Source organism: Electrophorus electricus, chromosome 12 (genome assembly GCF_041902795.1).
Source record: "Electrophorus electricus isolate QZ-2024a chromosome 12, ASM4190279v1, whole genome shotgun sequence".
Taxonomy (NCBI): domain Eukaryota; kingdom Metazoa; phylum Chordata; class Actinopteri; order Gymnotiformes; family Gymnotidae; genus Electrophorus; species Electrophorus electricus.
Window position 1 is genome coordinate 14,745,517 of NC_137508.1, and position 16,630 is coordinate 14,762,146.

At 40.9% G+C, this 16,630-nt stretch overlaps 1 protein-coding gene across 1 annotated transcript; it reads right to left on the reverse strand.

The window, feature by feature from the left end:
- Positions 1-1,281: 1,281 nt before the first annotated feature.
- Positions 1,282-11,902, reverse strand: tnfaip3 (tumor necrosis factor, alpha-induced protein 3). Its single transcript, XM_027023576.3, has 9 exons — positions 11,635-11,902; positions 10,337-10,679; positions 6,621-6,811; positions 5,901-6,042; positions 5,614-5,784; positions 5,332-5,509; positions 4,226-5,100; positions 3,581-3,774; positions 1,282-3,305 (listed from the first exon to the last, which is right to left on the reverse strand). Exons 2-9 carry the CDS (start codon positions 10,641-10,643, stop codon positions 3,045-3,047), a joined length of 2,319 nt encoding a protein of 772 aa, XP_026879377.1. The 5' UTR covers positions 10,644-10,679; positions 11,635-11,902; the 3' UTR covers positions 1,282-3,044.
- Between the last annotated feature and the right edge of the window lie 4,728 nt (positions 11,903-16,630).

Consider the following 16,630-nt stretch of genomic DNA (forward strand, 5'->3'; position numbering starts at 1 on the left):
TCAAACTTAAGTCAGACATTCTCCTTGCTTGCTGGTGGCCATTTAACCCTCCAATGTTCCACTACTCTGCGTGGGGTTGGCGCATCGGACACGGTGGCCAGGCTCCTCCTACTTCTCACCAGGGGATTCCAAGGTTGCTCCCTCATGAAACATTTCATTTAGGTCTGGCGGATCTTCGGGCCATGTGGGTTGCCTCAGGCACACATTCATTGCTTAGTGTCAATGATTCCATTCCATGTTGGTCCCACCCATGTTGGTGTTTTTATATATATATATATATATATATATATATATGTTTTATATACATAGATATATAGTTATAGATAGATAGATAGATAGATAGATAGATAGATAGATAGATAGATAGATAGATAGATAGATAATACATATACAAAAAATTACATTTAACCTTGCTTTGGAATATATTGGGACATGTTATTGTGTAGGACTCTACAAAAGAAATGGTGCTCTGTAAGTTGAATGATTGCCAAAATTTCCAGCATTTCATGGAAGAGTCCTATTGCTACAAGGGAGCTTTGGTGATCTATATATTACAGTTGAGTGCAGTTTGCAGGTCAGAATCCTGCTTTGCATGCTATTTTCAGAGATTGTTGCCAGCCACACTCTAGGCTGTGGGCACACAGCCCACGCAGCCAGCGGTTCTTCCCCCTCAAGTTTGAAATGTCACCTCACACTCACAACAAATATCCCCTCCCTCTCTTGCACAGCTTTCTGATGCACACTTTCCTTCTTGCCTGTGTGAGTCAGTTCAGTGCTTCTTGCATGGGAAGGGGGCTGCCTACTATTCAAACAGTTTGGCTGTGGGCTGTCAGTGCCTGTGGGCTGACTTTCAGAATCGAATTGTTAGAAAGAGTGGCAAAAATTACCGACAAAAATGCCGAGGAGAAAAAAGTGTTGTAACTTGTGGTTACAAAACTTCCTGAAGTCAATGACATAGCTCCAGCGGTTCCAGTTCAGTGTGTTGACTGTAATGGTACATAAAGTGAAAGAGAAAAAAGGAAAAAGGAAAATTATAATAAAGAAAATTCTGTCATTGCTTATGACATTTTGAACACGCTACAATAAAGACTTCCACAAACCTAAAAATGAATTTTTATCCTGTTCTTTATTTTAGCTGTCAGATGCATCATCATTCTCACCTGGCTGTAAATACTGTCAATGTCAAGATTACAACTTTATAAATATGTTCTATATAATATGTATAATACATAGAATCACAGTTCTAGGTTTTTAATGTTAAAAGACACACAAGAAGCCAAGTTAACTTTTCTTATTAAAAATAATTTATTCCAGAACAACATATAAATAATTGTTGAAACACAATACAGATAATATTTGCTGTGAATAAATACCAAACAACACCCCCTCCCCATAAAAGGAAGAAAAAAATTTTCATACATTATATGAAAGTTTGCACAAATTTGTATTTTGTATTTAGGTTGGAATGTCAATGTCAGAAGTCAGAAGTACCTCAACTAATTCCAGAGCAGCGTATTAATATTGTGCAAATTTGTGGTAATCTGTAATGAATTCAGATCCAGTAGTTGAAGAGCAAACGCTCTTAATTCCTACTCATGATCTGACTGAATTTTTCTTGAATGTGTCATTTGACTAAAGCATAGTTCTGTATATGGGCCCACATGGTTCTATTTCTTGTGTCACCACAAGTTATATGTGTTACTACAATATTAGACTTTAGAAATGGGAATGTATTACGCAGATGTTCTTTTCTCAGTGAAGCCACAGTAGCCAAGAATTTTTCCATGCTCATTTCTATGCAAGTGCTGGTATCCATAGTCAAATAGACACATTTTTGCATACCAAATGTACATAGTAGAGGCATTATGTGAATGTAGCAGAGAAATACAGCCAAGGGAGTGAAGCTCCATTGCCAAATAAAGAGAAACATAGACAGGGTATTCACAGATCTAAGAGGGGGCTTATAACTCACAGATGTGTCCTCTTCTGATCACTGCTTTTTTGGAGTACTTGTTTTTTTAAATATAGGAAATAAGATTTCTTTCCTGAAGGGGATTTTACTTTATGTTATGGTTCCTCCCTATTAACATTCTTGCTGTATTTCTTCCTTTTAGATGCCATTCCCACCCACTTTATTTAGCTTGCTTTGGGTGTGAGTGATCACATGCTGTTGCTTAAGGAGGTATGGTGAAGAACCTGTTTTATTGCACTTTGGAATTTCTGTTTAAAAGTTACTCAAAAATGTTAGAACGTGTCCAACACTGCCCAGTGTCATGACCAGTAAACAAACAAACAAACAATTTCTGAGCAAAAAGATGTCAAGGCAAAATCAGGTGATTAAGTTTCAAGAGCAAGTAGGACACACACAAAAAAAATCTCAAAGGCAACAGGTCCATACTGCCAGCACTTGTCAAATGGTGCAGCAATAAATTAAATTGAAGCTCTGCTTTGCAATCTCATTGGCACTTAACCTATACTGTATGAAAAACTATCAAATGCTGTCTCTGAGGCCTCTGAAACCCTGTAGCTATGTCTCCTGTATTTTCTACAAGCCCCACTGGCTTACTGCAGTCCACAGTGGCAATGTACATTGGCTTGGTCATATTCATATTCATATTCATAAGTAACTTTGGTCAAATTTTGCTGGGTTTTCAGCTCACAATCAGGAAAGAAAAAAAAAAATCAATCAAGGATCCTTTGAAGTTGCTTTCCCCCAAACTGTTTGGCAATGTACAAATTGTTTACAATCTAATACCCTGTTCGATATTAATCACAGATACCACAGATGTATGCGACTGGATGCCAGTGTATCATCAGTTTCTTTGTGTCAATACCCCTGCCTATACACATGATAGAAAATGATAAAAATTTTGCTTGAGAGGTAATCTCCAGGTCCGCAGCGCCAACTGGCCCGTCAGCCCTACTCGAGAAAAATCCGCTCGCTCTGTGCGCTGGACCCCTCCAGTGGGAACGTTCATGCATGTGCGCTTGCCGGCACGCCAGCTCCGGGTCCCCGTTTTCAGACGGGAAGTCTGTGTGCTGCATCAGCCTCGATAGATCTGCTTGAAGTGGTCGCACTCGTTGCAGTAGCCCTGCTTCTCCTGGTTGGCGTAGTGGTCGCAGCCCTGCGTCCGGCAGCGCTGCTTGCTCTTCTCCTTGGGTGCCTGGGCTCTGCGGCCCTCGCGCTGCCCTCGGCTCAGGCAGTCCGGGCACAGGTCCGTACAGCCAGGGGACACATTCTTACAGCCGTTGCGCCGGCACTGAACCTGGCTGAGTGTTGGCAGCGGACGCGGTTTGGAGGCGCGCTGTTGGGGGGAGGCCATAAAAGAGCTTGTTTTAATGTAGGGAACATCTGATGAGAAAATCTTAAACTTATTCATGTGTAAACTGGAATAATCAGCACACGATATGATTTCTGAATAGCTAATGAGGCAAAGCTATAATGTTACAGCTTTTTGACATAATTTTGACCCCTGTAATTATGCTAAATTATGAACAAGTTGGTATTTGTGGTTTAGACTGCACCAGCGTGAATTTAAGTTGTGCTTGGTGGAAAAAGTGCTGGTGCACAGTAACTCACCATGACTGGAGGGGAGCTGGAGCCCCTGCTGGCGGCTTGGTTGAGCCTGGTGCTCTGTTCCTTCACGTAGCACTTGTTGCAGTAGCCCTCCAGCATGGCCTTGCCGGCCAGGCCGCAGCCCTGGCCCCGGCAACGGACGTTCTGGAAGCCCGCCTCCGACGTGTGTCTGGGCTGCACCACTGCAGGAGCTGCCTCTGTGTGAGCAAGTGGGTATAACGTCAAACCACAGAAGCATGGTGCGCGAAAGCTTCCATGTGCTTGACGAGAGAGCACTGGTTACACTGCATCTGCTGACCAGGGTTGCTGTGCTTGCTATGATGGATATGGTCCTTTTACAAAATAGAGCCACTTGTTGGTATGGACTGAGTGTCAAGTTTTAGGATTAATGTTAAGAGTGAGAATGACAGTAGTATTACCACCAAATGATAAATCCCATATCCTATTATACACCCGTACTGCCTGCACTTGGTTCTCTGCTGCATTTGGTTTCATAGTAGTTGGCTGAGAGTAAGTTTCATGTAAATGCAAGAAGTAATGAAGGAAAGATAAGGAAGAACAGAAAGAATGTGAAAGACATCATGCTAAGTGATCTATATGAGCTCTCATTCACTGTTAGCCACATTAGCGTGTTTTGGTTCCACTTACGGTGATTGGTCTGATAGTCTACATAACATATGGTGCAGAATCCTAGCTTCTCTTGTGTCCCAAAAAACTGGCAGCCCGATCGCTTGCACTGGCGTGCTGTCTGGGTGTGCCAGCCATGGCCAGCAGTGCCTGAGCGGTCCCTCAGTGGAGCCCACACCGAACCATCTATTCGGGACTCCTGCTGCTGGGTGTCAGGTCTCTCCGTCACACCAGGCCTCTGCATGCAGGGCCCGCAAATGCCATTGAACGTCCGATAGGTCTCCTGCCGGCACAGGCTACATCGCTCTGCATCCCGTTCCCTCTCCTTTTCCCGCTCCCGCGTGCTCAATGCCCACTGGGCGTGGCCCCAGCCATGGGAGGGGCCCTGGGTTGGCCTGTTGCCTGCCAGCCGGCTTTGACGGGAGGCAAAGCAGCGCTCGCACAGGCCATCATGCTCCACGCTGAGTGTGAACAGGCAGCCAGGCGTCTTGCACTTCATGGCATGCGTCTCGCTGTAGAGGCTCAGGCTGGGTGCCGTCGGTGGTGCTGAGCGAGGGCTGGCCAGCACAGAGCGCTCTGACGGGGCTGACCTCCCACCACAACCCTCAGGTTCCGATGGCGAGTTGACATGGTTGGTCACGGCCTCCAGCTTCCTGCCTGCCTGGCGCTTTTCGAAGCACTCATGGCAGTGTGGCTGCGTGTCCACCGAAACATAGAAAGTGCAGCGGGGTGTGGCACAGCGGATCTCAATCAGGGACAGCTGAGAGACAGAGAACTGTGACTGGGGTGCCCTTGGGGCTTCCTTGTCCTCATTCCACAGCTTGAACTCGTGACTGACCAGCTGCAGGTAGTCCTCCATGAGGTTCATGTCTTCAGGTAGGTTGCCTTCATCAAGTCTGGTGGAGATGCAAGGCAAAGTTGAAAATTAAGCCCGCACCCTTATATTACACTATCAAGTCAATAGTAGACATTCAAAGTGGCAATACATGTTTGAGCTCCAATTAATGAATGACTAGTGAGATAAATTTCCAACTGAACTCAAGAAATTAAAAGTTGACTCAAAATATGAGTACATTGTAAACGGGAAACACCAGTGGTTCCCGCAGACGTGTCTGACTGGCTCATACCGGGCTGCCTTGATCATCCGTGTAGGATCATAGCCCAGGCCAGTGGGGATCTCCATGACTATTAGGTAGTCACTGAGCAGCTTTTCCTTCCGCTGCTTCTCCTCCTCAGTCAGGAAATGGACACGCAACTCCTCGAAGCCTCCCCTGCCAGGGTTTATCAGTGGTACCATCCGAAGCTCTGATGAGAAAGACAATACAACAATCAATTCAGACACACAGAGGCAAAGCAACCCACTTGCCAATCACCCATACTGAAAGTGCTGAACCATGTACAGGCTGTACCTGGGCCACTGTCTTTGACTGTGATGAGGGGGGCAAAGTGTTGCGAGTCATAACCAAGCACTATAGGATACTTGTAGCTGTCTTCTGGGGACCAGTGAAGAGGCAGGTAAATTCCACCAAAGTTGAGAGGTGAAAAGGAGGTGCCTGACTTCATGCTCCTTACCACTTGAGCTGTAGAGTTACATAAATCAGTGAATTCAGAATTCAGTGTGTAAATCCTGAGGCTGAGCATTAGTCTTTCAAGACCCCCCATGCCACACCCCACAAGCCCCAGAGGAGAATCACACCTGCAATGACTATAATTGGCCTACGCAGGATATTTGACAGCACAAAGATGTGAATATCTTCCAGGGAGTCAAACCGCAGGCCATTACTGCTGGACGCAGGAGATGCCATATTAACTATCTTCTCCCATTCCTCTTCCCAGTTCTGTAAGAACAAAGAAAAATCAGACATTTATGTCAACACTTTGAATCTAGAACCATATGCCTAGAGAGAAGCACTGCCAAAAATTTGCATTGCAATTGTGGGCTGGTAGATAGTAAACTTCTGGCTTCCAGTTGTTTGGTTCAAAGCATGATGCCTAATGCCACATTTTTAAGGCATTTAGCTGCTGCTTTTATCCAAAGTGACTTACAATTACTGAGTACAACTTGAGCAATTGAGGGTTAAGGGTCTCAATCAGGGGCCCAACAACTTGGCAGTGGTGGGGCTTGAACCAGCAGCCTTCCAATTACAAGTCAAGTACCTTAACCACTGAGCTACCACAACTCTTCATTTTAGAACTAGCCAGTTCTCCAGTATTATGACGTCTAATAACATATTATTGGCTTTCAATGGCCCAGATGTGTTGCAATCTGAGACAAAAATGTTGACTGTATGGTGGGACCAGAAGACTGGAATGAGAAACACCACCCTAGAGTACAAACCTCTGGGTATTATGCCATGTACTACTCTAGAAAGCTGTCTTGGAGCACATGGTGCTGTATTGTTTCAAGAGTTGTTACCTTAGTGCTATAGCGCAGGCCAGTTTGGGTGAACTCCTGGGAATGCAGTAGTTCTGTCTGAAAGCGTGCTCTGAAACCACTTGTGTCTGTCTCTTTGAGAGCGGCGTAAAGGGCCTTCCGCAAGACCAGGTCTGTGTCCTGCACGCCCAACATGTACTGCGAGGCTGCATGCAGCAGACAGTTCCCATCACCTAGACGCAACACACAAGGTAGCAGAGAGGCCTCATCACCTGAAGCACACAGAGAACCATATTTCCACTGTCTAACGTTGTATGGCACGAGAGCAGGTTGCTGAAGCTGTTCTGGACACCCAAACCAACATTAGCATTTAGAGGTGCCATGATGCATAAGCATGATCTTAGGGACTGGGGAACTTGAGATGGTCATTGCAGACCTAATTGTCATTATAAATTTCAGAACCTCTACCAGTCTTTTGAAACACTGCAAACCATGCTTCAGTTTCACTTGATAAGAAGCAAAAGCAGCAAAAAAAAAAAGGGTTTAGTCTGTGCACTGCAGGCTGACTTGTGGTTCTGGTTTGAATGGTGTCTTTTTGTAGGCCGCCTCCACAAGCTAACAGGGAATAAAAAAAAGAAAAAAAAAGAAAGAAAAACCAAAGGCAAAAGCCAGGCAGAGGGCAAATGAGTTCCAAGAAGCTATTTGAAAGGTACCTGAGATTTAGTTCCAAGAGGCAAAACAACTATCTACGTGCTTTGTGCGTTATTGTTAAGCAATAAAGAATTTTGGTGCCATTAGAGATATCGCAAATGCTAAAGTGTTTTGTCAAGCAGCGAGACAAAAAAGAACTGGGGAATTTCCACCAAGCTGTTAGAGCAGTTTAGAGGTATCTATTACATGGGGCCATATATCTTTTGAAAGAGGAAATATGACTTTGTACAAGTACAGAAGTGTCACCTGTCATGGCACCTATAGTGGAAATGAGTTTTACAGCGGATAGAGAACTACTATATCACAACGTTTCCAGGTCTGCCAGTGAATTTACTAAAACACTTGAAGATCACATAGGATTTACTGGCTCCTAAGACATCAAATCAGAAAAGGTTCTTGGTACACAAGATCCAGAAGTCAAAAGGTGCAAGGAGCTGTATTTTAAAAGGTAAATAGCTCAATACTGAGAGCTATCCTTTTCTATATAGTCCATTATACCCTTTTTTCAATCAAACTCAACAAAGATTAAAAAAAGCTATCATTTTCTGTTAAAAAAAGAAAAAAAGACATTAAAAAAGCATAACACTACACAACATTTAATAGCAATTCTTCAATCAAGTTTTTTTGGGTTTTTTTTTTTTTTTTACACTTTGCAGGCTAAATAAAATTTGCTTTACGACAAGAACTGGCAAAAAGGAATCATTAGATACATAGTTACGAGCAACTTAAACAATCCAAATGTGCATTACACCACACTCCTTATAGCAGCAGAACAGCCTATATGCTAGATTCCATTTGAGGCCTGGGTTTTTTCGATATTGTGCAACTTGAGAGAGAGAGACTGAGAAAGTGTGTGAGTGCGTGCGTGTGTTTGTGTGCATGTGCACCATGGTTACAAGGCACTCTTTAACAGGCCTGTAACACAACAGACAGGAATTTCCCTTTTATGCGATTCTCTCTGATTAAATGCCATAAGGCCAGCACTTCAACTTTTTCTTCCCCTAGCTCTTGAGACAGCTGAGCTGTGCTACCAAGTAGCTGGACTTTCCAGAGAGGAGGGGCCTCACTCCTCTGGAATGCCTGCAGCCTTGCAAATGCCACTGACACCCAAGAGTTCCAGGATCATCAAGGGGACCTCCATAGTTTCTTTTTAATTCCATGATGTATGGAATACAGACACACACACTTTTTCTATATATCTATATAAAAAATACACACACCCACATACATACATACATATACATATACATATATATACATATATATACATATATATACATATATATACATATATATATATATATATATATATATATATATATATATATATATATATATATATATATATATATATATATATATATATATATATATATATATACATACACATATACACATATACATACACACACACACACACACACACACACACACACACACACACATTATATACATATATATATATATATATATATATATATATATATATATATTTTTTTTTTCCTTCTACATCACCAGTGAAATAAATCTGTAGGACAGACCCACGTTCTACATAACTAGACACTGACTTAGACCATACTCTTGATGAGGCATTATGATCCTAATGACACTGTGCCACACATTAGAAAACTAACATCATATTCAATAAATGCTATAGAGCACATCTGGAAAATGATTAAAACAGACTAAAACTGATTCCAGACAAACAACTCAATGATCGAATAACTTATGTGCCATCTAAAATGACCTATAAAACCTTGTGACTGCTAAAGAGTGTGGGAAAACCTGATATAAAACATGTGTAACAGATTTTTGGAAGTACCCAGACCCCCAACGAAACCACAGCCTTATCATTACGGATCACCAGTATGGAGTTCAGCTACCACTTCAACATGTGGACACAAAGCAAAATGAGTCAGCTTTACAGACACCATCACAGGCCATTCATGCTCCCCTTGTCATTGTCTCAGGGGCACGTGATTTGATGAACTCTGGAAATCAGCAGCCAAGTGCCTTCAGTCTGAGAGCTCCAAAGCAAATCCAAAACAGCAAAATCTATATTTCAACACATTCACATTCATGGCAAACAGCCTCAAAAGACCAAATATGGGACTCCTTAAGGACAAGGTTGCAATGGGTTCAAGTGTCACCAACAGTAGGACAAAGAATAATTGCTTTCAGTGACAATTACCAGGTTCAATAATTATCTTATGGAGGATGTAATTAAAATATGTAACAATATAGAAGTGGAAAAATACAATATAAATACATCTGACTGTATATGTAAATCCACTTATAAATATTCCGATCATGAGAACGGTGAAGAAAAATACAACCAGGCCTGTGGCCAATTGGGGTATTCTGTAAAACGTGAGCCTTTATGACAATTGTGTCCAGTGAGGTGGGTTTACAGTAAAATTAGTGACTGTAGAGTGGAGCATAAAAGGGCAAGTACACAGAAACTTCCTTTCGGAACATTACTCACCATATGTGAGCAGTGCAACCTGACCCAGAGTTAACAGAAGTGTTAAACTCACAAGAAGCTCATGAAGAGCAGTGTTTCAAAAGTGCCCCTTAGACCAACTTGCACCAAAAAGGATGAGGTGGGGTTGAGACAGGAGGGTGTAAGTGTGACGGTACAGGACTTTCCCTCCAAGTATGATACAGACACAAAAAAGAGAAGGACAGTTTCCTCCTGCTTTTAACTCTTTGATCTTGCCCCAATTCTTACAGAGATTCAAAGTGATTTCTTTCATACCCTCGGTGCATCAGTCCCGTTCAAAAAAAAAAAAAAAAAAACAAAAAACCCACAATGCTCAACAAAATAGGCCTAATTTTCTCATAAGGCACCAATATTTTTGTGAATAGCAAACACAAGCAGCCTCAATACTCACAGGATATAGGCTTCATGCTCAAATTCTTAGAAAACACAGGATGTGGGAAATCTTATTCATGAGCTACAAATTATGTGCAATCTAATTGGATTCCTTTTCAGGTGATCCAAGATAAGCTCTTTAAGGTAAAGCTGAAAACAAGGCGTCATCTACCATTTGTCCGGAGCGGCACTAGTTTCTTGACCTCCCGGCACCAGTTCAGCCGCTTCTCCTGTTCGAGAGACGTCTGCATGCACCGGTCCAAGATGGCTGACTGGATCACCTCACGGAATGACTGTGAGAACTGGTTCATGCAGATCATTTCCAGGGTGTAGCGGTGCATGCCCCGCAGGTGATGTAGCTGGCCACCGCTGGCCGAAGGCTTCACCACGTCATTGGGTACACGCTCCCGGATCTTCACAGCCTTTAGGAGGTTACTGACAAAGAGGAACTTGGGCAGGAAGTTCTGGCCCTGGGACATTGTGTTCTCGAAAAGGAATGGGAAACCAGTTTATCTCTGTGGGAAAAAGAGAGCAACAATGATTTCTCCTTCTTATGGATAGACATACAATGTATTTGGCCAATCAGACAATCCAGCCTGGGGTGCAGTGGGGGATGGGGATGTCAAATTAGTATGTCTGTTTGTAAGCGTGAACCCCCCCCCCCCCAATCTCTTTACCACACAGAAGTGAGGACTATTTGCCCATGAAACTGAATGTGGATAATTCCACTTCCATTGCAAGAGACTACCTCGAGGTCATGAGTGAAATGGGCAAGGTGCTTACTTGCCTACTAGCATACTACAGTCTGCAGTCTACGGACATAACGAACAATGAGTCGTGATTTACAGTTTCTCTTGCTGAAATTAACTACATATATTTTAGAATGCTAAGGACTTAACTTACAAAGGCATGATTTAGATTGTGCCCTAGTTGTCTGAGGGCAACTTATCCAAATACTACTCACACAGACGATCCCGCATCTCGTTAAAAAAAAATCCTCCTAGCAAAATGTATGATAATGCCATTAAACGGATACAAAACAAGCTGTCGTTTGTTTTCCATCTCCGCACATAGGCACAATAGAGAGGGTTGCGGTTTAGCCACTTCGTTCTAGCAAAAGCCGAGTAATAGCCGCCTGACGCTCGAATTACGTAATTCAGATGATAAACCATTACAGACAATGCAACACTGCCACACACCAAATGCGACGATATTTGCGCCAGCAACAAAATATTGCATGCTTTGCTTGATTAATGTTTTTTAATAATTGGTAAAAGTGACGTCTTCACAAACAATGGCTGTCAAAACCATGGCATTACATCCAAGGATGACAGACTGATTGTCGTTTAGCATGCTACAATACGTTTCAAATTAATTCCCGGTGTATTCAGCTTTTATATATGTATAGACCTAGTATAAATATATAGTAGGGAGAGACGCGGACAACGACTGAAAGCATACAACTCTCACCTGTTCAATATGTCGGTATCCAGCAACAAAGCCCATAAGACGCTCTGACTCCACTGCCTGGCAGGTACTTCAATCAATGTACCCTAGAGTAGCCTAGTAGTCCATGGCGCCTTCAGACATTCAACCTCTTTCAGCGAGCGTACGTTACAGGAGCTAAAAAACACAGTGTAGGATTTAATCTAGCTACTCAAAAGATTTCAAATTGATGTCAACAAGGAAAAGCCATTGGGGATTTCCAAGGAGGTACTTTCCACTTTCACAACCTATCATAAACCGAATTACTTAGCTAGCTAAGCCAGTACAGACGTTCATTGGAGCGTGGTGACGTTACGCTAAAAGGATGACGCAATTACGTTGATAATTTTGCCACACCCATCGATGGTTGTAGGCGTATCTAACTAGCTAGCTACTATTGTTATCTCATTCGCTTTTCTATATATTTTAGACAAATGCATGTAACATATTTCAAAGTCTTTAACGTAGTTTCAGTCACTAATTTGCTAAAACGTCAACCATCACAAAACCTATAGTATAGATACAGATTTAAGGAAACCACCATTTTAAAAAATCTTTAAACCTTCTTAGTATTGTTTGAAATTGTCCATTTGCGGTTTTGTCCAGCAGGTGGTATTGCTGAGTAACTGTGACGTGCAAGTCCATGGGTGCTGTGCGTTTGACACTTCATGGCAAATTAAGGTGGCTTGTGATGGTTGTACAGTCTGCAGAAGTCACTTTTTCATCTGTAAAAGTGTTGTTTCGCCCAAGGACTTGTTCTAAAACTATTCTAGTTGGAACATGTTATCTAAAAACAACAAAAAATAAATAAACTATATTTTAGAATAACCACAAGAAAAGAGACTCCCTTAATAACAGTAACTCAGACATTTTACCGCTGAAACTATCCCAAAATGATTCGATGTATATGGAAGTCAGACATTTTATCACCAAAACAGCAAATAAATAAATAAATAAAAATAATTTACAAATTCAGACTACATGCGAGGCAGCTCCTTCTGATGTGGAAATGACTTCTGATGCAATCTTCATCCTAAGACTTGGGCAGATGGGCTTTTGGCTCCTATCAACATTTATTCCATTTTTTCTCCTCCACCAGACACCAATACCCTCAGGCTTTGTGTTTTACTCATAAAGACTTAAATAAGACTATTATACCAACCACACATACAGATTAATCATTATTATTATAGCACGGAACAAACATTTGTGGGTATGATTATACTGAGTTTTTCTGGATATCTGAATCTTAAGAGGGCATCAAATCTACATTACTCTAAATTCTGAAGCACTGTAAAACATCACCTTTTCCACAATAATTTACATATAATTTATTTATTTTATTTATTTAATCATTTAGTTTGGCTAAAGTCACATTTGTTTTATGCAAGGAGCTTTCCTGTTTCCTCCTGTCTACTTGTGTGAATGAATGTGTGCAAAAATCCATGTATACATACCATTTAGTTTCAGTCTGCATGCACACAGCATCAAGGTTTCTATGAAGAAGCCACTGTGACCATACCCATAATCAAATCCTTTTAAACACCAGTCTTCTTGGACTTTTCTCAGATTGTATTGCCATATGGCCTTACCTAATGTAACACACACTTCTTAGGATACAAGCCTACATATGATTCACATCAATCACCCAGTTTTTTTTTTTTTTCATTCAGTTTAGTCAAGGGGAACTTCCTTGGGGTTATTCTCAGACATAGATGTAAAACAATACATTTAGAGACACAGAAAGCATTTTCCACAGCATATTCTACTCTGCACTGCTTTTATTTTTTCCTTATGCCAAATATAAAATGAAAATAAATAAGAAAAAATGGCTGTCTTTATTCTCTTTAATATAGACATTTCTAGCAGAACTCCCTTTTTCTCAGTACCTAACTTTAAAATTCTCTAATTTAAGTATCTCATGCATAATGTTGATAAGTTCACTTCTTATACTGTCTAGATGTGTCTTCTAACTTTAATTGAAGAGATCCATCTTGCTCTGGACTGTCTAATAAGGTCCCTGCTCTAACAGGAATGTCACTTCTTACAGGGCTTGATAAAGCCAATGGCATAACTCAAGTACATTACACAAAATTGTGCAGTGCAAGGGGACCTCAAGACAGGAGTTTGGAAATACTCGTCTGCAGAATTGTTTCATAGAAGACAAAAGGCCATTTACTGTTGGAGTGGCAAGAAAAGCGAACTCATGCTCCATCTAGTGGACATTTTAGCACCTGTCTAATTATTGAATTCTGCGATGTAGTATATAAAGTAAAAGGTATTGCAAGTTTCCAAAATTTTCTCAATTTTTATTCTATGAGGATGAAGCAGACTAGTAGTGCTTTTATTAATACTCATAATGCCCATTGCAGGAACTTCCCATTCACAAGTTCAGAAATGGTTTATTTTCACATTCCAGGGAGGAGCACTTGTGATGTAATATCTAACACCTGGAAACAAATGACCATAAAAATAATATGATACTCCTGGAACATGCATCATACCCTCTTGAATGTGGCAGTTTCCACATCCACAGTTTCATTTTGAATATACAAGTGGATTTGTATAATGGATGTTTTACATATACAACCATATATTGTTTAAAACTAAAAAAATAATAATAATGATACATTTTAGTTATAAGTGCCTTTCAGGATACTCAATGGCACTTTTATAGTACGAGAGCAAATGAAAAAATTATAAGACTTATAGAGAATAGCATGAATTGAAGTCTTATGACTGTTATTGAAAAGAAGGGTCGCTATATTGGTCACTGTTTTTTTTATGTCAGAAATGTTTATTTGTTCATTTTGAGTTGTTTATTATTCTCACTTTAACAGATGAAAATATACCAGTGAGATGGGAACATTTCTATTTTTCATTTAGTTGCATAATAATTCTGCACACATAGATATTCTCCTAAGAAAGCCAAAACCTCACTTTTACTTTCTTAAATATTCAGGTTTGAGGTTTATTAACATTCTGGATTGACCGAGGACACTGTAGTTGTTCAATAATAAAATGAATCCCCAAAAATACAACTTGCCTAATAATTGTGCACACAGTGTATTGTGTACACAATATTTTGTGTTATTGTAACTTACCTGCTGGTGCTAACAACAACACCGTCATCTGCTTGATTCCCAGGGAACACATACAATGTCTGACAAATATGTAAGTCAATCTAGGTAAGAACATCTGGCAAATGCTGTAACTGAAAATGTTGGTAAATTACATTTGCAGAAGAAGAAGAGTTGTACAGGGAGAAGGAATAAGTCCATTAACCCCAAGATGCTTGGATGGTGCTACTGTGGACTAGGAGTACATGGTAGTGTTATAGCAGGACATTCCTGATTCAGAGTGGGGCCCTAGCTTACATCACCAAACAGGAAGACTGGCTGGTATTGCTGATGTAGACTTTGAACTGTTGAAATATTAATACATCAACTGTTGCACAAATCTTGGAAAACATGCTAAACTCCATTCATTCACTTTACTGTATTATCTCCCATATGGCACAATCTTGCACAACCTTGCATTGCAATCATGCACTGCACTGAATGTTTAAATGAGAATACTTGTCTGTTTATAATGACCTGTTATCTCCATGACTATCCACCTTATTCACATCACAGCTCAGCTCTACATTCCTGGAAGTATCATTATGAAGCTTCCTGATCTAAAACCCTTGAATCAATAGTATATAAAGAATTTGTGTTTCTTTATAAGAATAGAGTTTTTGATTAATGCAGGATGAGTCAGTTACTGTACTCTGGGAATGTCCTCTTTTGTGGGTTCTCATGCTTGTTCTATTTAGTCTCAATCACATCCTCTTCCTGCTTGAAAAGTGTTTTCCAACTGCCTGCCTCGTTGTCATGAACCCTGCGTCAAAGATCTGCGAGTTGGGATTCCAAGGGCCATTTTTCTCACTGTCCCCAACCCCCTGTTTTTTGGTGTATTAGATTACACAACAACTCAAGTCCAGGAAATCTATCACCCAGCAGAATTCAAATACACCTCGTTTTTGTTTTCAGATGCAACTGAAAGTCTTACTTAACTGAATCAGGTGAGTTGGGCTGGGGTTGGAAATAAACTCTCCATGGCAGTATTCCTAGGGGAGGAGCCAAGAACCTCGGTTAAACCAAAATCTTCTTGCTGTAGCAAAAACTGTAAAGAGGTCTATGCTGCTTGCACAGACACCATGCTGATCTACTGTTCAAAACAGCATAGATTGCTGTTTCAATACTATAAATGGTGTAATAGATAAACTGCTGCCTTTTTAAATTTAGTGAAGGATATTAACAGGTATTATAATAAGATGCTAATTCAAGTTAAGTCGTCAATTTTTTTTTTCATATAGCATTTTTAAATCACACATTGTCACAAAGCAACTTTACAAATGTACGGGTAACGATCCCTAATTAGCAATCCAAAGGTGACAGTGGCAAGGAAAAACTGCTTGGGTGGGTTTAAGAAGAAACCTTAGGAGGACCAAGACTCAAGAGGGAACCTATCCTCCATTGGGTGGCCCAGCTAGTAACCAGTCCATGCTTTATTATATTACTTTTAGTCCAAGTAGCTACTTCAGTGTAGATGTGGAGCTTCAATCACTCCAGTGGGTCTAGGGTGGAGCCTCAGTTACTCTAGTTGGTCTAGGGTAGAGCCTCTGCTACTCCAGTGGGTCTAGGGTGAATGGGCTATTTCTGGGATGGCAGCATTGGCAACATAGGTTTATCTACTGGCAGGACCAGGACATTTTCTTACATGTTTTGTGACCAATGAACAGGCCTGGTCCAAAGTTGGCATCATCTCCATATGGCACAAGAATGTCTGCCCAGGGCTATGGAGAAGTGGGTGGCTGGAGTAGGCCACATAATTATATTGGTCAAATTGTTTTGCTTTGTTTTAAATGATATTTGATAAATAGAACAAGGAGATATGGTTTGTCTAATATCATTTTTTTCTTTTGCTGGTCATGCAT